This window comes from Diachasmimorpha longicaudata, chromosome 2, assembly GCF_034640455.1.
Source record: "Diachasmimorpha longicaudata isolate KC_UGA_2023 chromosome 2, iyDiaLong2, whole genome shotgun sequence".
Taxonomy (NCBI): Eukaryota; Metazoa; Arthropoda; class Insecta; order Hymenoptera; family Braconidae; genus Diachasmimorpha; species Diachasmimorpha longicaudata.
In genome coordinates, this window is record NC_087226.1 from 7,694,650 (window position 1) to 7,721,182 (window position 26,533).

Sequence of the window (26,533 nt, forward strand, 5' to 3'; positions counted from 1 at the left end):
ATGGCGATAGTGCACAATAGTGGAAGCGATATGGGCTGCCGGAGAAATATTGTCGAAAGATACACGAAAATACGAGTGGAGGACTTGGAATTTCTGCTGACTAGCATCAGCTCAATACTGGGGGTTGAATAAACAAGTCTGCTTGGCTTCGTCAGCGTTGATACATGATCGCAATGTTTGCATGTGAATTTTGGGTCGGGTAATCACTCGACTGAACTCATAATAATGTTCGCTGTATGACACAGAGAGAAAAATGTAATGAAATTGAAGAAAACAGGTAGATAAGTGTATATACTAAAGTTTTTTTTGGCAATAAATACTATTAATAATTTTGTAGCGAGGTGGTACGGAGAATTAAATACATTTGAATTAGAATGAGCTATTGGTGAATGTCTCCTAAAAGAAAAAGAAGAAGAAGAAGGAGAAGAATCTAGTTAATGCGAATATAACGTGTCTCTAAAAATGAAAAACTTTGTTTTCTTCATCGGCAGTACTAAAACACAAAAAACCGGTCTTCATGACCTCCCTTCGTTCGGAATTGTTATAAAACATTAAAACGTATGTATCAAAGAGATCCCTTACTCCCCAACCAGACGTTGCGTTAATTATCGCCCTCGTTATAACGTATAAAAGTGTGTAAAACCGTCAGTACGACGGGAAAATGCTCCGACTGTTAACGAACAGATTCAGATGAGCATGATCTTCACATGCTGTTCTATCCCACAACAATGTATTCTAACACTCATTTCCGAGTGTCATCATTCCCCATCTGTGAGTAAAAAATTAGCGATTCCAATATTCCAATTTTAAATAACTGAGTATAAAATAAAATATAAAAAATTGACGAGGTCAGAGGGAGGGAGATAGAAGGGAGAGCTTCCTCATGCCACGTCACGTCTCTGCGGGTCGTCCAGGCTTCGTGCTCATGTATTTTCAATTCTTGGGTTAGCAAAATCTCGTACATTATAATGAATATCCTTGTGAATCAAATGTGGATAAATCAGAATATTATGCAAATTGAATGAGATAAATTCCGTAAGTGATTATTTCGAAATGTTCTTAGATATTATCATGATCCGAGAAGAATTTAATGAATTCAAATGAATAGCACCGTTGAATAAACTGATGATCGAGTGGTGGAGCTGAGCAGGTCAGGTAAAGGTTAGCATTTGTCTTTGTCAAATATTTTCGAATCGCAGAGAAAAGACGGTTTTTTAAAATCGTGATGTAGAGAGGGAAACAATAGCTACGAAAATATTTTGAATGACAGTTCTCTTTATGTATTCAGCTCTAGAGGAAGCCTCCCTGATGAAACAAACAAATCGTATAATTAATTTCAGTCTTCCGTTATAACAAAATCTTCAATTATTCCATTTGCAACTGGAAAATTAATTTACCAATTGGTACGAACTGATGGTATGGGTACCATCACGATTACAATCACCGAAAATGAGATAAACATGTGGGTATCCCCGACAATCCGATTCACCCCTCCAATATATTCATTTTGCCTCCGTCAGCCCCCCTCCCATACACTAAAAAATGAATAAAGATCAATATACTAACGAGATTCTCTGAAAATCCGACTGGAGCAGAGAGAACAGTCGATAATTTGGGAGAACCCGATGAGCCGTGCATCTCCCCCGGAAAGCCCTGAGCCACCTCCTCCCGAGGATCGATTTCCCCGTAATTTTACGCTCCGTCACGAGAATGAGAGAAATGGAACGAGTAAAAAAAATCGGAATGTTGTTATATATAAAATTCTTTGTCGATTTCCCGTGAGACAAAGAGCCGACCGGAGTCTACGACCTCTCAGTGGAATTAAGAGAGTATTTTTCTCTATTGCAGGAATTATCAAGACATCAACAGCACCCGCAAATTGAATTCAATTAAAAAAAATTTGCTATTACCAAGTATTTCAGTCTGTTCCACTGATGCAATTACTTCATCAAAGCCGAGTAACTCAATTTCTCCAGACGATAATGAGGGAGAAAAAAAACCACCTAATATCTAGAAACTAATTTCTGGAGTCAGATCATCGGTTAACTTGACCATCAACACTTTATGGTGAAGTGAGAATTAAATGGTTCAGGGGATTTCTTGTGTGCCACTGAGAGAAAACACAAGTGCTGTTGAAAAGTTCTCCGGCAGAGATGAGACTATTTAATTGCGTACAGTAAAAAAAGTTTTCATTTGCACTGCGAAAGAATTTGATAAACATTTTTGAAGAAACTGCGCAGTTGCTTTCACTGAAAATGGAAGTAAAGAATTATTCGTCCGTACCAAATTAAACCATCAGAAATTTCATAGTTCAGGGAATTATGATTGTCCAATTAGCTCGTTTTTTCTCGCAATGAATGAATTTTTATTTCAATGATTTTTTTTCCTTTCCGACTAGCACATTCCCGAAGAGAAAAAATCATTAAACATTACGTGTCTGTACCGTAATCTGCCAGTACAACACAGTATTCCGTAAAAATAGCGGAAAAGTTACGAATTTTTTCACTGCACGTTCCATATTTTTTCTGGAACGTCCTGGACATTTTCGTGAAAGTTCGTTTGAAAAGTGCGGAACAGGCGGATAATTTTTGAAGAATTTTTCTCTCCCGCAGTGCCGTTGCTCATGTGGAAATGCAGCTAGTCCATAGATAATATCGATTTTTCGCTCGACAACATCATCTGATGAGATTTCCTTCATTTCTTTTCAACGTCATCTTCATTCACGCTGACTCTACCGCGTTACACATTTACTGGGGCTTAAAAATTGCTCATGTATATACGTTCATGTACTCGAAAAACTCGGAGATTCGTGGACTTTGCCTTGAGGATACATACCGCAAGCAAGAGTGTTGTTAGGATAGAGAGCTGGGCTCTGGGCTGCATTAATAGCGACGCTGGGGTGTGTCGCATGATGGAGAAAAAGAGGAGAAGTGTGTGGATAAAACCGCTGGGAGAGAGATTTTGCTTCAGAAAGCTTGAGACTCCACCGCGGGGGACTAAATCCTCGACAAAATCAAACAAATTATGGAGGGCTTGGGGAATATGTATTTTTTTCCTTCATTTTTTTTTTACAGTTACGGGGTGAATTTGTTGGGGAGGAAATTAAATTTATGAATTTAATCGTGGAGAATATTTTTACAGCGGTTCGAGGGCATCACTAGGGACGATGTCATGGAAATGACATGAAAATATGATTTTAAATCGTCCATCCCACCAGAAAACTATCAAAAATATTTTTTTTCAACTGATTATTTTGGCTTTAATTTATTCAATCGTGTTTTCAAAAAGAAAATTGAAAATTCAAAGTCTTTTCCCTTTTGCCTATCGCTTCCATGAGTTTTAGATAGTAAGACTCGGATACAACAGTCTGATTACAGAAACATTTTCGAATTTCCCCACCATTAGCTACATTTCCCATGAACAGAGACAGAAACTATTTAAATGTAACGTTTTCTGTTGATATTTGCAACTTTAAAAGTGCTCCTCGCCCAAGTCCAACAATTTTAAATATGTCGTGAATTCTTTAATTGTAGTACGAAGCACAACTTCAACTGAACCCTCCTCCCCCCTTGTGCTCCAACTTAATCATAATTATTCAAACAATCTAAGAAGCAACATCAATCCCAAAAGATCCCTAAAGTATCCCCAACTGCATTTTCCTTTTGATCCAGAACTAAAGCTTTCGCATTTAAGTTAAAGTGAGTTATTTCCTTCAATCCAGAATCCACCACAAGGATTCCCGCCCCTCAGTCCTTTTAGAATCCAAATCCTTTAAAAAAACCGATCTCCAAAGCACTTAATAAAAATAATTCTAGAGTATATATATATCCACCTGCGATGTCACTCTATAAAAATAATTTTAACGCTATAAAATGATCCAGTCATAAATGTTTAACGATGCAAACGGCATGTTTTTCATGAATTAAAAAATAATCCAATGTGTGGTGCATGGTGATAGTAGATTTCCGGTAGGCAGGATATGGTGTAACTGTTGATAATAAATGAGACACGGAGTCAGTTATAGGGGCCCAACGTTTTGTCACCGTGTGACAGTGTCTTTCAACCCATTATTACCACCGTCCAACGTGACTCTTTACGATCACCACCCCAACGTTATGCACCTGTTTTCACCCTGGAAGCTGTGCAGGCATCGTAATTCACGACTGCAAGCCATTAACACAGGGCAAGAGAAGGGTAGGAGGATAAACTAACGTGCGTTAGAATAGTCTCGACAGTAACTACGAGCTTCGAAGGCCTATCGTCGAGTAAATCGCAGCCCGTTTCTCACGCCCGCACTAGGTACCTCGAGCGTGCGATATTTTTCCCTCCGTGATGAATCGCTCAAGGATTCAGTACTCCAATGACTCTAACCCCCTTTCCCCCCGGCTCTCATTCATACAAACTGATGATGAGAATATTCGTTGGACGTTTGCGTGCTCAACGATGCATTTTTTATTTCATTGTTGAAGAGAAAAAAAAAATGAGATAATTGAGGTTATTAATCGCCATGTGAATCTCTCATAATGTTATAAATTGTCCCATTATGAATCATTTGACACTGAAATTTTTTATTCGGGTCATCGGTAGGGTACTAATAATTTTTTTTTTCGCAGAGGAATTTTCGCAGGGAATGAAACTTGTCGGGATTTTTCGGGAGGAATTATCCTGTGTGACTCATTTCCGGAAATTCTGGAATTGCTGGGACGTCTCACTGTAGCGTGTGATGTAGCCCGATGTGAAATAAAACATTGAGCGGAGTGAATGGGGAGAGCGGAGACAAAAGGAATTCCATCGGCGAAATTTTCCAATTTGGTGGCAGTGTCTCGTGATGAAAAAAAAGAGCTGAGAATTTTCAGCAAGTTTTAGTTGTTTTTCAACTCGCAGTTATCATTTTCCTGGGTTTTACAGGGTGGATTTAACGGCTCGCTCGACGTACGGATGCGGAGGTCATCAATATACGATAACACATGGGTGAGATGAGTTTTATTGTTTCTTTCTGTGACAGTTTGTGGGGATGAGATGAATGTTATTCACCTGTAGTGTTGGAAAACTCCGAGGGAATAATGTTGATATTTCACAGAAGGGTTTGATACTATTTTTTTTTCATTTAATTTTTGTTCTAATGTCCAGATTCTCATTTGCAAATTACGGAGTTTCCACGTAATTTTTATTGAATCTTTTCTCTTCGTGTAAAGTTCACTGAAATCGCATAAACTCTCCTTTGGAGAAACGAGAATTTTTATGGTTTTTTTCAGCGCTCACCTTGTGCCCCAGCGTTGGGATTTCAATCTTGTCGGTATGTTGAAAGCGGAAGTGTCGCGTGAATTGGGAAATTTGTCGGTGAATCGATTAACGGTCCTTCTTGGTAGGCTATGGACCCTGTCACTCCCGCCCCACAATCACCTTTTCACTGTATTTCACGTTCTCTTTATGCGAAAATACTGTGGTCTCGTAGTTCACTATTCCTTGCGCTCAATGCTTCACTCACTTTGTCTATCTCACATACCAACCGGTCTTCCGCTTCGCCTCACGACTTCCGGCAAAAACGCGTTAGTCGACAAGTCACGTTCAAACGTGACTGTATTGGGGCAGATTCGTTATATCACGGGTGTGGGGAATATATTTTCATGAGTCAGGGTTGAGCGATGAAATTTGTATTATTCTGATTTCCTTGGAGTCAGTCTTAACGATGAAATCCATTAATTGAGGGGTTACGTGATTTTTTAATAATTGAAAATGCTTGGAAGGTGTGGGCTCGACAAAAATGTTATTAAAGCTGACATTTCAACTATTCCACAAAGAATAGACTAAATTATTCTTTAATAGTCTTTAAATATTCTATAATATGTTTTTCATTTTTTATTTTCTTTCTGCCCTAAATTGAACTCACTGTCATCTCAAAATTTCCAAGAAATTATTCCCAAAATTTCCATTTTTATGCAAAACATTTACACCCTCTAACGTCCCAACCATATTTTCAATTTCCTCTGACTCCTGTCACAAAAATACTCCGGCGAAAAAAAATCCCACAAAATTCGACTTATCAGTGAATTGTAAAACTCTGAAGTGAGGAGCAGCTGGTAAATGTGAATGCGAATGAAATGATTAACTCACCGAGCAAAATCCACGAAACTTTCCCTTCTTTTTATCCCCTCAAAGCGACCCAACTACCGACAATCCCAGTTGGGAGACGAAAGTTGAACGCGCTTTGGCGTTGCACACCGAGCGTTCGACAACTTGGACTTGCAATCGAGGTTGAAACTTCGTTATCAATTCGAAATATCGGCTCTTAAAGCCCTGCTAACGGGTACCTCCGCGATTCAATACTTCCCCAGACATTTTTGCCCCATCTTCGTCTACTTTTTCACTTCCCAGAGATACGAAAATACACCAATTTCACGGGTAACTGTTAGTGGCAATCGACTATCTATTTTTCATCTTCTTTTTTTTTTTCGTTATCCATTCACTTGAAAGCACTTAAAAAATAATACACGTTCATCGACCTCGATAGAATCACGATAACAGAGTTAGAATGACGTCAGAGGTGTACTTAGGCACTTTGCATAGAAAGGGGGTAAAAATAAAAATTCAATGCATTGTGATGGAAGAGAAGAATGACTTTGTCAAGTAGAACGCGGAAATGCATTTCCCCACTTGTGGAATAGAAAAAAAGTTGACAATTTGTTTCCTTCAGGTTGAATTAAGAATATTCAAGTACCACGACATTTTTTTCCCATTGGCGTTCCCGTAAAAATTTTGTGATTCTTATCGGCTAGTTTTATTCATCGATTTCTCATTTTCAATTCTTGAGGAAGATTTTTTAAATGTCAGATGGAAATTGAGAAGTTTATTCTCAAGTAGTTGATCCTAATTTTAAATTATGCCATTATTTCAATCGGTCTGGGAATGATTTTCTATTTTCAACGATTAAAAACCATTTACCATGTGTAAAAACACATATGAAAAATAATAATTTTATAATCATCTTTGAAATGATTTTATTGTTTAAGTTAATCATAATTTCGTTCTCTAGTTTTATGGATTAGAAAACATTTGAAAGATCTGGAAAAAAAATGAAAGTCTAGTTTGAGTTAATGATTTCTAAACGTTTGACTGATTACTATTATTTATTTGCTAGAAGAGTGTTCTTCTACACTGAACTCAACTCCATTTTTTATGAGGAATAGATTAAGAATATTCCATTACTCATTTTGGTTCAAATCCTTCTGTTAAATGCTTCTAGGCCTTTAAAATTTATTTCCTGAGATTTCAACACTTTTCCTACCTCAACCCGTTAGAAAATATTTGAAAAATTCCTTTTAAGTTTCGGAACTCTACTTTCAAAATGATTTCGGCTCTCGAATTTCCATTTCAGATTTTATAATAGGCTCCACAAGAATTTTATTGCCTAAAGTAATCTCAATTTGATTTTCTATTGTTACACTTTGACTACCATTTGAAATATCCACAAAAATTACAAATGTACCTTAAATTGAAGAAAATTTTTCATTCCTAGAATTAACTTGCAATAAGCTAAAATTTCTTCATTTGAAAAGGTTAACAACTCCTGTCTCACGGACATTAAAGGAAAAATATCTAACTACCAGAATTAATTTCGTCTGAAATTATTCTCCAACATTCCGAATTAATTTCATGCATTTCAAATACTCAGTTTCCACTTTATCGTGTAAACAACATTTTTGAAAATCATAAGAACTAACAAGTCCGTTTTTTATTCATCATTTCCAAGCGTCTGAACGATCATTATTGTTCATTTACCAGAAAGTCGTTATTACGTTGTTATGAAGACGTTAGTTACGATCAAGGAGACACTCAATTCTAAAAATACTAAACTGTTACGAAGACATCGCAAAGACAGCCCAATGATTATTTACTGATAGTCATCGACAAGTGAATGATTTATTCAATTTAATTAACCCGTGTATCGATTATTCAGATACATTAACGTGTGGTCAAGCATAGCAAACATTCGATTTCCGAGTCAGTGACGCCTCAGTCTCCAGGCAATGGCCGTTGACCCCAATCACCCAGGAAATAAAATCCGGAAACAGTGGAGAGAAAAAGAAACAGAGACTTCACCCACTTTGAGTTGAGAAAACTCGGTGTCACCAATTACTGCTTGTGACACGTTGAGGACTGGTTATTTTTTGTCTTCAAGATTGGAAATTCTCGTGCTAAAGCGATTGACGGATTTCCAACGAGATAGAAGATTTTATTTCTATATCTCAATAATATTGACACTCATTTGCTTGAATAAATGTTTATACTGAGCTGAGGGCAGACAAAGGACACTCTCGAGGACTCTTCCATTATTCTCTATCAATAAACTCCGTTTTAATAATGAGGATTTATAGCTTCAGCTTGCGAGAGCCCTTTCATTCAGACAGAAAATACGAAGTGAATGGATGGTAATCTGCATTTATTCCGAGAAAATTCCTGATAACAGCGAGGAAAGCACAACTGTTTATATATAAAATAATTGTCCATTATTTTTTCAGTGAAATTTTCTTGTTAAATTATACCGAGAATAATCTTGGGTCTCTTTCTACCTAATCCAAAATCCAATCCAAGACTTTTATGCTACGTCACAAAATCTAGGGAGTGCTAATTAAATTTCCCGTTTTAGATATGAAAAATTACTCAAATACATCAGGAAAGAACCTTTTTAACTCCTCAAACGTTTTTCCAAAGTCCAAACAAAAGGTAAAATAATTTGTAACCAAAAGAGCAAAGGTCTTCACGTAGTGTGCATTATTGTTCAGGAACTTAGTCTGCAATTTTCTAAGCGCACAAATGTATGCATTATTTGGGGTATTAAAATAGTGTGGGTTTCCTCTGTTGGCAGTAGTACACAGCACAAGTTTCATATCCCACTGTTAGCGTCCCCGTGTTAATGTGGCTTCCTTGAATGCCTATGGTGAGCGATATTGCAAGTAGAACCCTGGGCTGGAGGGAAGAGGAGACCCTCATAGAATGGCCTTCTCTGCACAATGTAGTTTACCCTCGTTCCCGGGAAATTGTTCGTCAATGAATCGTGTTGGTGTGAGTGATGTACGTGTTCAATGTATACCCCAAAGTATTGAGTTATTCCCTGCTTTTACATGTCATTTTCAATCGTATCGACCGCTACTAATGACTTAATCCCTCAATTGACAATGATTCTATGAAGACAAAATGGAGAATTCTGCGCGAGTAAAAATGTAGTACAATAACGCTGGTCAAATCGATTGATTACCAGAAAATTGAAAAACTTCAGACAACTGCTGTTCTGTATTGTCTACCTGTTGGGAATTCTATTGAGCTCCAGTTACATGAGTTGAATGAATGAAAGTTTCCACCAAAACGGGATAATTTTCGTAGAAGTGACTATTATTGTGCAATATTTATATACTTTTTCCAATGTCAAAGTCCTACGATTTGAAATCCATTAAAAAAATGTCCAATAAAATAATGAAAAATTCAAGAATAAATTTTCCAACGTTATCGTAATTTCTAATACTTTCTCGCAAATAATTTAACTGAAATTTCCAGTGACGAAATTCCTTGAGATGTCAGAGAAATTGCAGTATAATAAAAATTCCCCAGAACTGTACTGAAATTTGAGCCAAAAATGTAAAAAACCTTGCATTATCATTTCCCCTTTACTTTATAGTTTGTAGTTCAAGGTGAAAATAGTTGAATGCGTCATGGGACTGGAGCCAGCTCGACAATTCCCGTCTAAATTTTTATCTGCCAATTTATTTCCGGAGGGTAAAATGTCCTTCTTGGTGAAAAATCGAAAAGACGTCCTTCGCAGTATCCGCACACGCGCCAACGCCATTTCCCGTCAAATATTCTCCCATTGTTCGCCCGTTTCTCTCCCCGCACCGGAGTGTCGACTATAATCGATCACGATTGTGGAGAGCTACCTACGCTCAGGTCGTACTTTTACATTGCAACTTTTTCATTATTTTTCTATCAGCAAATACCCGAAGAGATTGAGCGATAAACAACAGGAATGTGGCACATTGATTAGACAAAACCGGTCCCAGGGTGGTGAATATCAAGGATTTTTCGAATATTTCTATTTTTGAACAACTAACTAATTGATTAATTCCATAATAATGAGGAGAAAATGAGAATAAAATTTTTTTGATTAATCCAAAAAATAAAAGCAAATGTCCCTGTTTTCCCTCGAATGTAGTCACTGATGTCACTGTGATATCACCCCTCTGCATTCCATTGTAAGCAAATGTGTCGGTGTAACACAATCACAATTATGACGCAAGCATTTCCACGCAACCCGACGATTAATTGTCCCCTCACGGACCTGCACTGACCCATGCATTGAATTCAACAATGAACGCGACATCTCATCGTAACAATTAATTACTGAGTGAAAAATTCAATTGTCGAATAATATTGAAACATAATTCCACTTTTTCACCCCGAATGTTAATTCCGGAATAATTTTTTTTTTTCATTTTAACTGTGTGTTATCACAGTTAATTGCCGGTAGAATGCGATTGTGTAATGTGCCTGCTGTGGTAACAATGTCATGACTGGTTGCACCCATTTATATTTCAACTTCACCATTTAGACGACTCTCGCAATGTGTGTAAAAAATGTATCTGTACCAGTACGTCCAGAGATTGATGAATGGATTTGCGAAATTCATCCAAGACAGAGGTTGCCGATTTTTTTTTCAATTTATTTCAAGATATTCACATCTTTGAGAGGGACATGAAGAGGGTGAAGTGCTAGATATAGTGTCCTAGTATGGTTGGCCCACCAATCTCGATAAAACTTGAGACAAAAAAAAAATTAAGACCATAAACGACTGTATAACGTCAAAGAAGACTTGTTCTCCACAAGAACAAATTGAAATTGAGAAAATAGAACATGTATTCGGGAAGTTCGCAACACAGTTGAGATAAGAAGGGACGTAAATCTGAAATAAGAAGATAAAGCACTTTATTCCCTTGGGTATTTTTCACTGTCCATCATTTCTCCTTTCCCAGCAAAAAGAAAAGGACCTCGTGAGCCACAAAATTTTCACTTGAAACGATTTTATCCTTTAAAAAATCATCGGTTCACTTTACGAAATTAGTTTGACGATATTGGCTGAAGTTTCCTCCGCGAAACACTCACATACACGACAATCCCAAGCGAATGATCCCTATGAAACGAAGAGATGAAGCATAAAAGAATAAACGTTCAATAAAAAATGCATCACTGGAAAACAGAGGATTTTCCTTATTCAAAAGGAGATTGAGACTCTTTTCCATCCAATCTCAAGAGAATGGAATAACCAAGATGCATAGGTGAACCTAGAGAATACTTTATCCCTCAAAAATTGCTGAGACGAACAGAAATATCATTGAACACCGGAAGTCCAGTGAAAAAAAAATGAAAAACAAAAACAACTAAAAACCACACGAGTCCCCGAAAAAACTTGTTAATTGTGATATTTGGTATTTCAGTGGTAACTCAAAACCGGAAACAATACCTCGATATCCGCTGGATGAATCGAGGACCTCAGTGGCCTTGCGTGACACCGAAAGAGGAGAAAGAGTCACGAGTGTGGAATGAGTCATGTGCAGGTTCGTGAACCTCGCACCCGGCGCCTTAGCAGGGTTGTACTCACCAGTACATAACACGAGTAGAGGACGAGTTTGCTTCCTCGCCCACGTTATCCACGGTATTATTTCTTTTTTTTTATTCAACGTCTATCCCCTCACTATTCTCTCATCCTCCCTGCCCTCCCGATTTCGTTTTTATCTCCATCCATCGTGAGAAAGATATCCCTCAGTCTCCCTTCAGCCGCCCTGACTCCCTTCCTGCTTTGACTCGTCTTCTCGTTATCCATCTTCTCTTCATTTTCTCCCCCGTGATACACCGAAAATGGAGCGATTTTTCTCGTTTTCATTTTTTTTTTCTGCTAATGGCGATGAGACAGTCGATGTTGATTGATTTTTTAATCCAGACGATGCTCCCGTTTTACGTTGGGATTGAGAATTCTTTTGAGTGTTGTCTCCCTCTTAAAATGCACTTCTCCCTGCCAGACGGGAGTTGTTAAAATTGTTGATAATTATTATCATTAGAAAAAACAATACGATCGATGGGAATCATGTCTCATCATATGTATCGGCTGTTGAATTTGCATATGTGTATTATTCCCTCATGGAAAGTAATTTGGCCCTTCTTAACACATATTTACATATATGATTTTTTTAGAAAAATTCCTAGAGAGAATGTATGGAACAGAAATGATCTCTTATAGGGGAAAATGAATTGACCGGACTTTTTGGATGAAATAAATGTATGACTCTATCAGTAGACAACGAATAAAAATATTGTTGAAATAAATAGGAAAATTTCGCATAGAGAGATTTACCTAGTTGTACCTCAGCAGAAATATGACGAAAATATCACAACTTCCTTGAATTTGCAATTTATTGAAGAGCTTTGATAACAAGAGAAAATAACGAGCACGACAAATCTCTCAACTGGAGAGAAACAGTGACTTGGATTCACAAGTAAATGGAGATAGTAACCATAAAAAGAACTGGTACCAAAAACTGTACTATATCTTGTATTCATAAAAAAATATAGCCCAGATAAAGCAGAAGCAGTACATAACGAAAAGTGCTGAAGCCTGAGGAAGATTCAGCGGAATAATTTCTGACTGTCCTTGAATTCTTATAAAGTTAATAATAAAAAAAACCAGAAGCAAATAACGATCCCCCAAGAATGAATATCCAACGTTGATTGGCTTTCTAATCCATGCAGTTACCTTTACGGTGGACAGTCAATAATATTATTATTTAAAATGAATGGCAATTCACTTAACGTAGGGCTCAGACACATTCATAAGCAAATGGAAATGCGAGGAGTAAAAAGACAGTAACGGAAACTTTACTATCCCTCATTTGCAGTGAAATGTAACGAAGTGAAGAAGAATGTATCGAATGAAGGGGAAGGAATGAGGAAATCTAAAGATTTTTGAATTTTTAAAATGAATCCCAGGAAAATATAATTAAATTTATCAACTCTCCAGAATCTGCAGTTTAAAGCACAGCAGAAATCTTGATAATGAAAACACAATTGTAAATATTGCGAGCGAGTCTGAAAAGACTAAAAATACAGCAAAATAAAACAAACTGATTCATTGGCACAGACTAATAAATTCGTATGACTCAGGTGATTCCAGCCATTGGCTATCGGATTTAGCACATATGTAGCGACATCGATGGCTGATCAAGTGCACTTCGCCCATTGCAGTAAAACAAAAATGAGAATAAATGAATAAGAAAATCCTCTCCACCTATACTACCATCCTCTCGTGTGGGTTGTGTGGGCTTCATAAGTAGAAAAAAAAAGATTCAACAAAAGAGATGTAGACAGAAATAAAACTCGAGACAAACGTCAATTGCTCGATCCATGGGGGCTAAGTGGGATTATCAATCGAATGGGACGAGTTGAATTGTAATGGCGAAGGGGGACGAATGAAAATTGAATACGAGGAATTGAGTAAAATTAACGAGCCACCCCTAGTCAGAGCAGAGGCCGTACAAGTGGGAGTTGAAGACAAATCTAGAGAAAAAATTCTTGAGAAATAAAACCGGATGTTCCCCTGGGGCAAAACAAAGAGTGAGAGAGAAAGTTTCTATTATTGTGACTCGACGACTTCTGTAATCCATTCATAAATGACTTTTATCCTTGATAAAAGTTCCAAAGAGTATTGCTACTAAATACCGATGATAATGGAGGCTCAAGAACTCTAATTACTTGCTTCACTCCACTTGGAAAATGAGTGGCTTCGTATCAATGTGACATAAAATTTCTTGATAATATTTTCCTTCACAAAAATATTCCGTTTCTGTAATTTTCACTGAATCATTTGCTGCGGAATCGAAGCGAATATTTTATTGCTATTAATCATCGCAGACAGAAGAAAACAGAATCACGAGCCACTTGTAATGCACAAAAGAAACTGTCTTTGATACAGAGCAGCCAAAAAAAAAAGCGACAAATGGTGAGTTTGGAGTGCAGCCAATCCATTGTGAAGCAACTGAGCAAGAAGAAAAAAACAACGGATATCGAACAAAAGTTTTTTCGATTCACTGGTGAATATAAATTGTCAAAATGACGTAGTTGAGTATCGATAATGGACAGTCAGGTAAAGAGAATAAATTCTTTATCTGGTTCTGTAGAGCTACGTAAATTGGTATTAATTCTCTTTGAACCATCACCATATGTGAAGCAACACGTGAAGAGACAGATATCCACGAAACAGAGTGAATGGAACAGCCGATAATCGGTGGAAACACGTACTGGATTCAGTGTTGAGTACAAAACCCGCACGGATTTTATCGACCTTGTGCATAATCGTGGTATTTTGACGAGGTTAACAGTGGTGTATCCATCACGAGGAAATTCAACGGACATTAAATTGAGGTTAAAAACCAGAACGAAGCTGCAGAAAATGAGGAAACAATAGAGGTATCGTTTTTTTTGTTTCAATAAAAAATTGCGTTTCTGGAGGTGGGAACAGTTGTTGGTGATTTTAAAATAATTTTTCTCTCTTGATAAGACCACTCGCAAATTCAGAGCATCATAATCATAATTTCAGTGTACTGAAGGTCATCCGTATCAGTCGACCATCGAAATATGTAAGGCCCAAAGAACCAAAGATATGAACTCGCCAAGTAGATTTTTTTTTCTCTCAATAAACTGTGTAAAAAAATGATTCACATTTCTTGAGTGCAGTTTTCTTGGAACTCGCCTTCATCGTGTGAATCATCACAAGTAAGCCGGCGCTTTCCATTCCCAAACTGGTATCCATACCACACGCGCTCACTCATATGAAGAAATATAAAATACATTAATTTTCTTTATGAATAAAAACAAGTGTATTGATGCTAGAAATAATAAAGTCATTGCGTGAGGAACGCAATGATTGGTCTGAAGAATTAAATGAGAGAAAACCTGGGGATTTATTTCTCTCTCGTACCAGTGAATTTTTTAAGCTCAACATGTAGAGCGTTTATCTCTCTAGAGCGTATTTACGGAGTTTAGAGTTGAATAAATGAATGGCTAATGTTTTAATTGGGCGCTGAGTTCTTTTCACTGGAATTTAAATAATAAAATTATCAGACAATTGAATTTTCGTTCTTTTAACGAGAATTTTGAGAAACAAAATTCTTTAGTTGATCGATTAGAAGAATTATTTACTGGGAGATGCAATTGACGATATCGGCGTTATTTTATCGTCATGCGAATATTATCAGAGTCACTTAATGTATCGCAATTGCCACAGGCAGTCCCTCGCATTGGTACGAATTAGGGGGAGATTGGACGTTCAACTGTTCGTCTTGTATACACACAGATAAAAAAAAGTGGAGGCGTTTTTTTCTCGTGCGTGGGGTGCGTCTACGAATTAAGGTGAACAACATTGCCATGTCTATTTATTTTTTCTATATCTCGCTCTCTCATTTTGTCATCCGACTACCGGGAATCCATATACAGAGAGTGTTCAATTCCTGGAGGAGTGAGGATTAAAATTGACATCAAAATCCAGTTTGAGATTGAAAGAAAGTGTATTGTATGTCAATTGTTTGCATATTAAAGTGAAAAACCCCTCATCTAAAATTAATCTGAACATAATTCAAGTGTTGTTAAAAATAACTCTGAATTTTGACACCTCGATTCAACTAATGTTCAATTAATCTTGAACTTTATTTCTTTCAAATCTTCTCAGTTTATTCGCGAATAAAAAAAAAATCAGAGAAATTATTTTCTTATGCGTGGGGTGCGTCTATAAAATAAGGTGAACCACATCACCCTGTCTATTTATTTTTTCTGTACCTCTCCCTCATTTTGTCCTCCATCTAACTCTCGGGAATTCATCCACAGAGGCTGTTTAATATCCGGAGAAGTGAAGGAACGAGACAGACTCGAAAAAAGACAGGAGTGAGGTGGGGAATGAATGAAGAAAGAGATTAAAAAAAGATACAAAAACTCACCCCTTACGTCGATGCTCCGTTGTCGTTGTTCTTGCGATATCGTGGATGAATAAATAAAGACAAAAAACAATTCCCCACAAAAATTGTTTGAATTATCCTTAATTATTTATCGGTAGAATTATTTCAATTCAACAATTTGTCCCCCAGATAATTCCAATAGTTTTCCGGCAATTAGCTGCTTCCCGTGTCCAGCTCGTCACTCCACCGCCATAGGGTCATCTAAATATTTCACCACAAAAAGTAATTATCAATATATTTCTCTACCTTACTATCAATCACAAGTGAATTAAACACACACCGGCTTCACTCTGCATACACATGAATCCCAACGAATTCTTCGTTTTCCCCCTCTCTCTCTCTCTTTCTTGCTCCTGCCGTCGTGTTTCGTTTATTCCTGTTTTTTTGCTGATGACTCCCGGTGTAAATGCTCCTTTTTCGTTCTTTGGCAGTTGTTTTTTGTAATTCCGAAGTGAGAAAAAAAACCACAGACGCCGTGCACGGGGGGCCGTTCCCCGTCGGTCGTATCGTATCGCCCGTTTATTTTAAAAACTTGTATTAATAATTTTCAATTCATCGAATTTCCGCACAAGCCCACCACGCTGACGAATTGAAATCCACCCGATGTGCTTGTTCCTGGTGCCCAGAATGTTTCACAATAATTTTATGGTTATTGTGTTTAGGGGACTACCTGTTTCATTACTTTTTTAAACTATTTAATCACTAAAAACTTGTCGCAGTCCGATTATACGCGTGAGACAAACCCGCGGACAGTGCACAATTCTACCGTTATCTAGGGCGATGCCTCTCGGGCCTCTGCTCCGCTTTTAACCATCAACAGTACAGTTGTGTGATGGGACACTTGAGGTTATTCGAGGGACGCCATTGTGGTGGGATATTCTCAATCTGTTTTATCGGTTGATTTCGCTTTGAGCTGCACGAATTTATCGAACTTTTTTTGTAATCGGTTTTCATATCGAGTTCGGTTGTTACACCCGCTTCGATCATTTGTTAAGAATCACATTTAGAGCAATTTTAATTGTAAGTATCCGTTTTTTGGTTGGATCAGTCGAACGGAGAGATTGGTAGCAATTATTTTTAATCTTTTTATTGGAATTCCTGTCAATTTACCATAAAATTGCTATGATTACGAGGGTTTCCTTATTATTGTTGTTATGATTGTTTTTTGGAATTCACTGCAGTTGTAACCTTTCGGGATTATTATATGTCTGTAACAGTGCATAATTTATTTTCTGGTGACGTGCATTATATTTCAACAATTATTTGTTTATTGGTTATTTGATAATTTGGTAATAATAATCGGTGTTTTGAATGATTACCGTTATTATTGCAGATGTGTTGATGCCATGGGTAACAAAACACTCGCAGCCAACTTCAGTGGTATTCAAGATGGCGTCGGCAACGCCAAACCGAAAAAGCTTGTGTGGACGTGTTCTTCAGTTTTCGTTACACCGTGAGTGTTTTTTTTGTCGTTGTTTTGTTCTTTTGTTGAGCAACAGTCATTCAAAATACGAGAATCACGCACATTAGTGCATCAACCAATAATTTTGCCGACATTTTGTGAGAAGCGAGAGGAAAGTGAGGTTGAGTAGATAAAAAAGTTTTGTTAAATGATAAATTCATCATTGGCGTTACTAGGGGGGTAGTAATGACGTCTAGACGTCCGATAAAGAAATTCGGGGGTCTCAAGAGTGCGACCCAGGCCGAAATATTGCGAGCTCACCAGAGGGACGATGAATTTGTCAGGGGATTGAGGGAGAAATTCCTGGATTTATTGCACAATTTCGGGGGCTACAGAACACTTCTCCCGTTCATTCAATCGGATATTCTGTTGAAATTATTGTATTTTGGGTTTACCTCGGGGATTGGGAATCAAACACTGGGGGAGGAGTATACGGGCATTGTTCAGGCTGACCTGGAGGCTCATAGGGTGCCTTCGTTAAGTGTAATTATCATTTTTTAAAATATTTTTTAGAATGGGGCTGTCACATGCTCAGTAGTCAAACAGGAATGATACAAAATTTTATTGCTGAAATGCTAAACCTGCATCAATCTATTCGAATACCCTGAGTTACAAAAATATTTTACGTTTTTATTGCAGTTCCATGTTTTGGAATTAATTGCACAAATATTACGTGTTATATTTGATTCAAGAATAGTTTTTTGCTATCTTGAATGATTATTTAAGCTTTTAAACGATGATTGTAGAGGAGAGTGTCAAAAAAATATTGAACATTGCATATTTGCACTCCTGAACAAAGATTTGCCATTTTTTCTGAGAAAAAATATGCTTTGGAGACAGACGTACTATCGTCAATTGATCAATTTGACTTGGGTACCAAAATTTACCCAGCGGCGCTGATTTTATATTTTTTTGCAAAATCAATTGCTGAATTTTAACATTTGATGACACCTAATATACATCGCGTAATGACCAATTGTTGAGACAAGGTCTTTTGGTTTTTTTTCCCGAAAGATCTTCTCAAAATAAATGCAATAACAATTTCGCTCATTCCGATTAACTACTTGACTAATCGACCATCGACTCAAAGCGTTCAACTCAAACTTGTTTTACACCTCAGGCAAGAGTTCTAGCAGCCGTGTTAGAATGTTTCGGGGAGCGAGGCTTACTCACTCTTTTAGAAAAGCTAAAAAAGAGCATAAATCACCCTCACAGTGAATTACAACCCGAGGCAGTGATTTTTCTAAATTCTCTCATCGATAAACTAAAAACAGCGATTCCCTTGATGATTCTCGTTCACAAGGGGTTGTTTTACATTTACGGACACTATTACAGCTGGGGGCGAAGATTGACGGGTGTGGACTATGCTAAGGTAGAGATTAGTTTCCTTAAAACCACTCCCCATCATTGATTTCACTCGTTAAAATTTACTTTTTCGAATTCACGGAAAGGTTTATGGAAAAAGACCGACTGATGGCATCAGTTGGGGGTTGAGACTCCTGGGTCTGGCCACTCTTGCCCAGTGCGCTCTGAAAATCTACCGTGGTGAGGAAAAAATTGATGGGGATGACTCATTGCTCCAAGAGGAAGAGGGTAATAAATGTCAACTCTGCCTGGAGGCAGTTCCAACAACGACGACTCCATGCGGTCATTTATTCTGCTGGAATTGCCTTGGTGATTGGCTCAGGACACGATCACAGTGTCCATACTGCAGGGAGCATGTAACCCCATCCAGAATCGTGTATCTCATGAATCTTTGATGGTAACACAATAATTCTGGGTATTAAATATTAAAATTGATTCACTAGTTGAGGGAGTAACAAGCATAATATATTTTTTTATATGCAAAAATATCAAGAATTTTATTTCCTCGTCCACTTATACCAAAAAGGTGCCTTATTCACAATATTTAATAGACTTACACTCGATTTTAACACTCCCCAGTGTTCGTTAAACTTTCATTGAACAAATTAATCGGAAATACTGTGAATTAACAACGGTGGTATTTATCAATGATTTATGGTCACAATGATGTGCGTTGTACAGTCAGGCCCACTTTTTCAGCAAAATTACCAAGTAGTTGGCCTAAACCACTTGACTCGGAGTTCTCTTTCATTCTAAAGCCAACTGTATTGTATGTGCTGTAAAATAATTGGCGTAATGCGGAAAGTTTCTCTCTTCGTGTTCTGAAATAATTACATAAATTTCGTTAATCAAGGTTAATAAAATAACAACCTAAAAACGAATTAGAATAATAAAAGAATAGAATAGGAATCGATTCCAGAGAAGGTTTCAGGAGAAGCGAAAAAAATAAAGATAAACACGAGAGAATCGATGCCAGGGTTCCACGAATAAAATGAAGTCTTGATGCCCTGTGCCTATATTATTTTTAGAAATGTGTTTTGTTCTTCTAATTATTATTTTTCATTTAAGTTTCATTGATATGTATTAATAAACGTGGGAACAAAGACACAGTTCTAGAAGTTCCCATAGACATTCCGCTTCTCCTACGGACAACGGAAATGTTAGAAATTAAATTTTTAAGATTTCTGTTGTCTGAATCCCTCCGCAGCTCATATCCTCTCCGAAGTATCCGAATAAAAATGTATTGAAGCGAAGCCTACTTGGCAGAGACAACTACTCCACTTAATTATATATTTTGCAATTGACTATCGTCATTCAAAACATATAATTAACCGTTTCCAATAATTGATATTAAGCAGGACATAATAAATCATTTGGTCGGCTTTGACTTAATAGAAATGAAATGATTCATTTCATTTCGAATGAATATTACTTCGATAGTTTCAACTAATAATAAAAAACTAACGAATTAAAATTAACGATTAAAGTACGATCACTCACTGTGCTGAAGGAACAGCAGATTCATCTTCAACAATCGTTGTAGTTGAGTCCTGTGATGTTGGCCCCGAGCAAGTGCTGCAGTTTGACTTGTTGCATGAAAGCCCACAAGGGGGCACGTGCTCAGTCATGATAGTCGAGGTGGTTGAGCCACGAAGGCTCCCAGTCCCTGATATCATTTGCCACGAGCCAGTGGAAGACATTGATTCGTTTCGTTGACGAAGACGGGTGGAAACAGGTACTGCTACAGGGGATGTGCGATTCTGGGATAAGGGCGAGCGTGAGGCGACTGTGTCTTTTTGAGGGGACCCGTAGTAAGTCCATGTTAAGACATTCCTGGGGACAAAACATTAATCACCATCGAGGGAAATCGCTGACTGAGGGGTGGGGAGAATCTATTGTGGTATTGTTTGAATTTATCCATTAGGGGGACTACTCTGGGAACACAAATTTTATGTCACGAGGTATGAACGATAACGATTATGCCATGGAAAATATATTATCTTTCTTGCCTCTGACATGCGATTCAATGTGTTTCACATTTTTTACGAAATTAAATTTCGTTGAGAAAGATGCGAAAACTTAATCGAAATTCACCTTTGAAAAATTACAATTTTTATGGATATAAAGGTTATCATGAAAAATATCGTCTACTTTCTCTTGATTGTGGGAGAAATCTGAAGAGTAATAGACTAACATTTGTCTTGAATTACTACGGTATTCATTGTCTTGTTACTGGATTTTACCCATTGGTATTAGAATCTTCTGGCCCATCGTTGGAAGAACACGGGAAAATATTCGGTGGATTGTTCTCTTGACTATCTCGGCTGTTCTGGCTCAAGGAACTGCACCAGCTATTCAAACTTATGTTCGAACTTACTGAACTGTGAGTTACCACTGATTCAGTTTCGAACATAACGTTGTCTAGCTGGGAATCACTATCATTCCGTAAGACTGAGTGCCTATTGCGAGGGTGCTTTGGATTGATACTGTACTCCTCTTCGAGAATGTGCTTGAGGAAGAAGAAACAAAAGAAGAAAATTTCTTCGCCCTTGCTCAATCTGTCCGGGAGGTCGTGGCCGAAGAGCAGCCAGTCATAGGCAATTGTGAAGTACAACATTTGGTGAGCGTTCAGAGATGTGTGGATGGCTCCATCTGCCCATAAGCTTATGCGAAGAAGGGAGACAAATAGTGGAGTTCTGTCCCATCCTGAAATTAAGATGAAAGGGATGATATTTTATTGATTTTCATTGATTAGTCAATTCAGCTGTTTCTTCCGCTGATTTAATTGATTATTATCAACCCCTAAATTGTTTAGTCTGTAATTCGGTTCTGGAGGTTATCAAATTTTATATTTTTCTTAAGACGAATATTTCCGGCTAGAGAAAAATATTTGGGGCACCAATGATTTTGGTATCATTACCTGAAATACAATGAATCAGCATCCCACTGCTGCTTTCACTAAGATACTTCAGTATCAATTTCAAGTAATTCTGGGTCAATTTGACTAGGTCCCACTGCTGATACTGCTCCCAATTGATTTTCAATTGTGTCGATATGACATCCTCGGGTACTCCTATATCAGCATCCACGTGAGTCTGTGACCAATCGAATACTAAACCCTTGGCATGATAATCATTCTCCCTGAATTCACGAAAAAATTCACATCCAGGGTACGGCAATGAAATTATTGTGAACTCGGAGTATCGTTTCTCCTTGTCAACCTTCTCCGACGATGTTACACTGCAGAACATAATCAGAATTAATTTTTCTTCAAAACTATCCACCGTTAATAAAAGCAAACCTATTTACGTATGAAATAATTTAATAGCAACATTTTATTCGATTGACTTTCTGTCGAAAATCTATACTATGTCGGTAATTAAAAGAATGAAATATCTGTGCCATCTATAATTTGTTTAAGTATGAAAGAACTTGAAATAATTCTCACTTCATTCCAAATTTGACTTTTTTCTTCTCCACCATAAAGTCAATGATATTCCCAACATTGAGTGTTTTTAATAATTTAATATCCTGACTCCTAACTCTATCGAATAGTTGCCAGTCACTGAGCACCCCCTCGCCTCCTCTGGCCTCGTCTTCCTGTTGTTCACTTTCGGGTTCATTACTAGCGAAAAAATAATTCAATCCCGATCTTCCATAAATTTCGGGACCCCCTGACAGCGTTCCTGATCTGCAAATGTGTCTCCCCTTGTACAGTATCACTGGCAGTGGAAATCTCGAACGACACCTTGCGAATCTAGCAGATTTTATCATATCCTTTAATTTATTTGGCTCGTATGAGCTCTCGTAAATGGTTTCCGTCGTCCGTGGCAGTGGTGGTGGGGTTTCATTTGGATTTTTGTGCTTCTCGTTTTCTAAAATTATCAAGTGACTTGGGTAGTGGGCACTCAAATCACCAGTCCCATTGTTTATTACTGAATGAGTGTAGTCAAGGTCTGCTAGGAGCAGACATTTCTGCATTATTACCTGTCCCTAGGGAATTAAATTGACGATTAATGGAAATGCGCTTGTTTAATAATGAAGCTTGAAACAGGATCGACGCATGAAGAGAATCTTTCTGAACAAATTCTAATACGAGTAGTGGAAAAAGTATAATCTTTTAGTTGTGAAAAAAATCTAATGCTGTTAGGGTGAAATTTCTGTAAAATTTTCATAGAACTTCGGGAAAAACTCCCTTTGCGTTTCTTTTCCCCCGCTATGCTATGAAAATGACTTGAAATAGAGTAAATTAAACGTACTTCGCTACAGAATACTCACATTTCAACTGAAAGCGTAGGCAAGTTGAAGAATTGCCATCTAACTGCCGTTCAAAAATTCGAAATTTTCCGAAAAATTTACGCGAAATCATAATTTCATGTTTTATCCCTCCAAAAGTTGAATTCAATATAAATTTCCTAAAAATGAATTCAACTTTCCATAAAATACGAATTTTTTCAACAGTGAAAGGCCTTGTTATCTCATCTCGTCCACTTGTTGAATATCATCGTTAAATATGGATTTTATATTTAAAAAAATCGCCGAGAAGCAATATTTTCGGGGTAAAAAAGATATCGCTCTCTCAGATTCCGGAGCATCTTACAAAAAACAATATCTTTCATCGTCAGAATGACGTAATCCCGTTTCATCACTTCATAAAAAAATCAATGAATCACGTAAATATGTTTTAAAAAATCTTACCGTGCTATCAGCATCTTTGGCCTTGTACGTATTCTTCGAGAAATAAATTAGTAATTCGTGCAAATCTTGTGTTACAATGTCAGTCATGATTGTATTTAATTAAATATTTTTATGAATCAATCAACAACTGTGATAAAGTATCTACTTGAGAAACCACGATTTTATTTTATTCACTCCACACTTTTTAAATCACTCAGGCCACTTCCGCATTAAATTGAACAGTGATAAAATTCTAATGCTTAAATGAACACAATAATAGTTCTTAAAAATCAATAATGGTTTTGAACACACATTAGTTTATAACGATTGTTAAAACACTCGTATTTATTATCATTCAAAATTTATTTCCAATGATTAGAGGATTAATTAACATATTTATTTCTTTTAATCATGATTTAAAAGTAACTTGTCTATTAATTTTAATTATCTCTGCTAAAATCTTCATGTCGGATACTTCTTATAGTCCCGTTGTACACTGATCGTCTGTGGAAAATACAAATGCTATTGTGATACTGATAAATCTAAACAGGAATTGGTTGAGACAAGTTTGTTATTGTCAGTGGGACATTTTCAAAACATTCTGGGGAATTTATTGCAAAGACAGCAATGTATCAATACCACGAGAAATTCGTAAACAGTTGGGTACAGACCGCTCTAGACTACTCATCTAATTCTGTTCCATTTCATTCTGAAGAATATAATTTCAAGTGATTGAATGTAAGCAATTTCATTTATTACAAATCCCAAACGACAAAATCTGGCAATCATATCGAGCATATAATCTCTTCAAAATTGAACTCTAAAATATTCTTCACATCTCCGAAAAGGCAAAAGTTAACAGTTGAAAATAGTGACCAGTAATTGAATTTTCTCATCTGAAATTAAATGCCAAGGAATTTGAATAGATTATTGCTTTTATTTTTTAAATTCTTCATATCAAAAACGTTACTGTCTGTGAACATAATAATTGGATGCAAAATGTAATTTAAATGCCATTGAATATTCATGATGTCAAATTTTTTCGCGCCCAATTTAATTGAGAAAATCTGATGACTCTAAGTGATTGAATTTAGGGGCGAATTATGAGAAGTAGTTCAATATTATTAATTTTCAAAAAGCAATATATTTTCAACGCCCAATGGAGCTGTAGCGTGCGGCGTGACAGCTATCGTCCATAACCTCTAAAACGTGGGTGTTAACCATGTGGACGTGAGCTTTCATTCCTTCGTTTGATATCAAAATCACTGATAGGTACGAATTTTTTTTTAATGATTTGTCATTTTCATCAAGTCATTGAGGTTAAATGTAACCATAGACTATGGAAATAGTAGGGAAACAGAAGGTGTTGACCGCGTGGGAGTGATTTGCGACCCCATAAAAATAATCCAATAATCACTCCCAAGGGTAACAATAAGTTTAAATCCCACCTGACTCTCGCATTCTTTCATCTCTTCTCTCTTCTAAATTCACAATTGATGATTTTCTGTGAGAACGAGCCGCGTGGTCGCGTACCACATTCACATGCGTCTGGTCTAGTTTCACATTGAGCGAAAAATTTAAGGATAAAATTTTTTTTTCTCAATGTTAGTTTGTCGTAACGTATGAAAACAACACAAACGTCGCAATAACACACGGTGTTTTGGTGACATTTGATGCTATTGGAATTTGTTAGGCGATGAGTTACTGTCAGCGTCGTATTTCCGTGGTTCACCTCGTGCTCACGGTTTATCCTAGTTTTTCATCAACCGCGTACAATGGAGAAACAATGAGACAAGGTAACACGTAGACGGTACGGTTGCAGTGAATTTGCAGCTGCAACTGAATCACGAAGTTCAATGGGAATTCACGATGGGATGGAATTTTTACAGCCAGCTGAGGGCTCCGGGTGGGCTGATGGTACCGTGAATTCCTAGGTGAAGGGAGCTATGTGCGCAGTTCTTGGTATTGTAGGGAACTATTTCATCAATTTATGATGTTCAAACTAGAGATGCGAATGGGTCACATAGCGAGAGGGTTTTGAGTTCTACCGCAATTTCTAAAGGGAAATATTACAGATATTTTTTATTCATATTCAGGCGATTTTGTTAATTTTATTGATTTTTTTTGTTATGTGGAGTAACACAAAGTTTGAACACAAAAATACGGTCATTTATCGCTAATCTAGGTGAAGCTATTTTATTTTATTATCATTATTTTATTATCATATTTTATTATCATGATCACATATTAGAAATAGTGACTATGTCATGATACATCTAAATAAATAATTTAACAACCGTTTGTTGATCAATTATTTATGGGAATCTCAGAAGTAACTGCTAGTTAGCTTTCCACGTTTCGTTAATATCACTATGTGTATAATGATTTTTCGAATTCACTATTAAAAAAATAGTGATGACGAATTACGATGATTCGGTTTATGATATTTTTGTGTCTTTTAATTTCCACGTTAAAATATGCAACTGAAAATATCCTAAGCATATTCCTTGGCATCTTAATTAAGAAAATATTCTCGAGTCTCCATCCCCGATGGTTTTTAGTTGTAAATCCTCTCGTCAACCCAAATCTCTGACTTTCTTGTTCCCTCCAAAAACCACCAATTAAAGACGACATATCTCCATCGAATGGTATCCCATTCCCCCTCCAAGATTTCAAATTACATTTGCATTTGTAATTGCCGCCTCCTTCTGATATTAATGAGGGATTGCCATCACTGATCCCCGCAATAACATTATTTCACATTCTGACCGAATCTCGGTCTTTGCGGTGAATCCCTCCCCCAAGGCGCTTCCCCCAATATGCGAATGCATTATACTCCAGTGATACCGACCACTGCATTTGTCGTAGTCACCACTGCATTGAGGCATTACAAGTCCAACCCAAAACTTCATCGAGAAGTAAACTGACATCACGCAGAATTGAACTCTGTAATTTGAATTTGAGCTTGTAAAAATATATGAAA

The 26,533-nt window shown here is 37.1% G+C and overlaps 4 protein-coding genes across 13 annotated transcripts in view; 2 read left to right on the forward strand and 2 right to left on the reverse strand.

Annotated features, from left to right (window-relative positions):
* Window positions 1–16,853, reverse strand: part of LOC135170536 (ras-related protein Rap1) — a 22,574-nt gene extending 5,721 nt beyond the window's left edge. The window contains exons 1-2 of one of the 3 annotated variants that reach the window (XM_064136456.1): window positions 16,327–16,853; window positions 16,029–16,247 (exon numbers count right to left, since the gene is read on the reverse strand). The gene's annotated coding sequence lies outside the window, so the exon portion shown is untranslated. Of the gene's footprint in view, window positions 1–5,262; window positions 5,420–12,397; window positions 12,421–16,028; window positions 16,248–16,326 lie in introns of those variants that run through there. The other 2 variants (XM_064136482.1, XM_064136465.1) reach the window with 2 other exon arrangements.
* Window positions 12,617–26,533, forward strand: part of LOC135170469 (procathepsin L-like) — a 200,508-nt gene continuing 186,591 nt past the window's right edge. For 3 of the 7 annotated variants that reach the window (XM_064136318.1, XM_064136361.1, XM_064136371.1), the window contains exon 1: window positions 17,380–17,499. The gene's annotated coding sequence lies outside the window, so the exon portion shown is untranslated. The other 4 variants (XM_064136327.1, XM_064136350.1, XM_064136342.1 and 1 more) reach the window with 4 other exon arrangements.
* LOC135170522 (peroxisome biogenesis factor 10) lies at window positions 17,626–21,411 on the forward strand. Of its 2 annotated transcripts, XM_064136436.1 has the most exons (3): window positions 17,626–17,991; window positions 18,629–18,880; window positions 18,960–21,411. In XM_064136436.1, the coding sequence occupies exons 1-3, from the start codon at window positions 17,695–17,697 to the stop codon at window positions 19,266–19,268; spliced, it is 858 nt and encodes a 285-aa protein (XP_063992506.1). In that variant the 5' UTR covers window positions 17,626–17,694; the 3' UTR covers window positions 19,269–21,411. The 2 variants fall into 2 exon arrangements, with proteins under 2 accessions (XP_063992506.1, XP_063992514.1); XM_064136444.1 differs by lacking the exon at window positions 18,629–18,880.
* On the reverse strand, window positions 19,342–25,331 carry LOC135170411 (myotubularin-related protein 14). Its single transcript, XM_064136199.1, has 7 exons — window positions 24,999–25,331; window positions 23,572–24,054; window positions 22,322–22,866; window positions 21,794–22,113; window positions 21,117–21,579; window positions 20,374–20,706; window positions 19,342–19,694 (listed from the first exon to the last, which is right to left on the reverse strand). The coding sequence occupies exons 2-7, from the start codon at window positions 23,656–23,658 to the stop codon at window positions 19,532–19,534; spliced, it is 1,911 nt and encodes a 636-aa protein (XP_063992269.1). The 5' UTR covers window positions 23,659–24,054; window positions 24,999–25,331; the 3' UTR covers window positions 19,342–19,531.

What these genes read in the sequence shown, in the direction of transcription:
- LOC135170522 (XM_064136436.1), top strand. Translation starts at nt 17,695, where the DNA reads ATGACGTCTAGACGTCCGATAAAGAAATTCGGGGGTCTCAAGAGTGCG. An exon ending in ATAGGGTGCCTTCGTTAAGT is followed by an intron (nt 17,992 to 18,628) that starts GTAATTATCATT and finishes TTTACACCTCAG; the next exon opens with GCAAGAGTTCTAGCAGCCGT. An exon ending in CGGGTGTGGACTATGCTAAG is followed by an intron (nt 18,881 to 18,959) that starts GTAGAGATTAGT and finishes ATTCACGGAAAG; the next exon opens with GTTTATGGAAAAAGACCGAC.
- LOC135170411 (XM_064136199.1), bottom strand. Translation starts at nt 23,658, where the DNA reads ATGACTGACATTGTAACACAAGATTTGCACGAATTACTAATTTATTTC. An exon ending in GAAGATTCTAATACCAATGG is followed by an intron (nt 20,707 to 21,116) that starts GTAAAATCCAGT and finishes TTTTGTCCCCAG; the next exon opens with GAATGTCTTAACATGGACTT. An exon ending in TCTGCTGTTCCTTCAGCACA is followed by an intron (nt 19,695 to 20,373) that starts GTGAGTGATCGT and finishes TAATTATTTCAG; the next exon opens with AACACGAAGAGAGAAACTTT.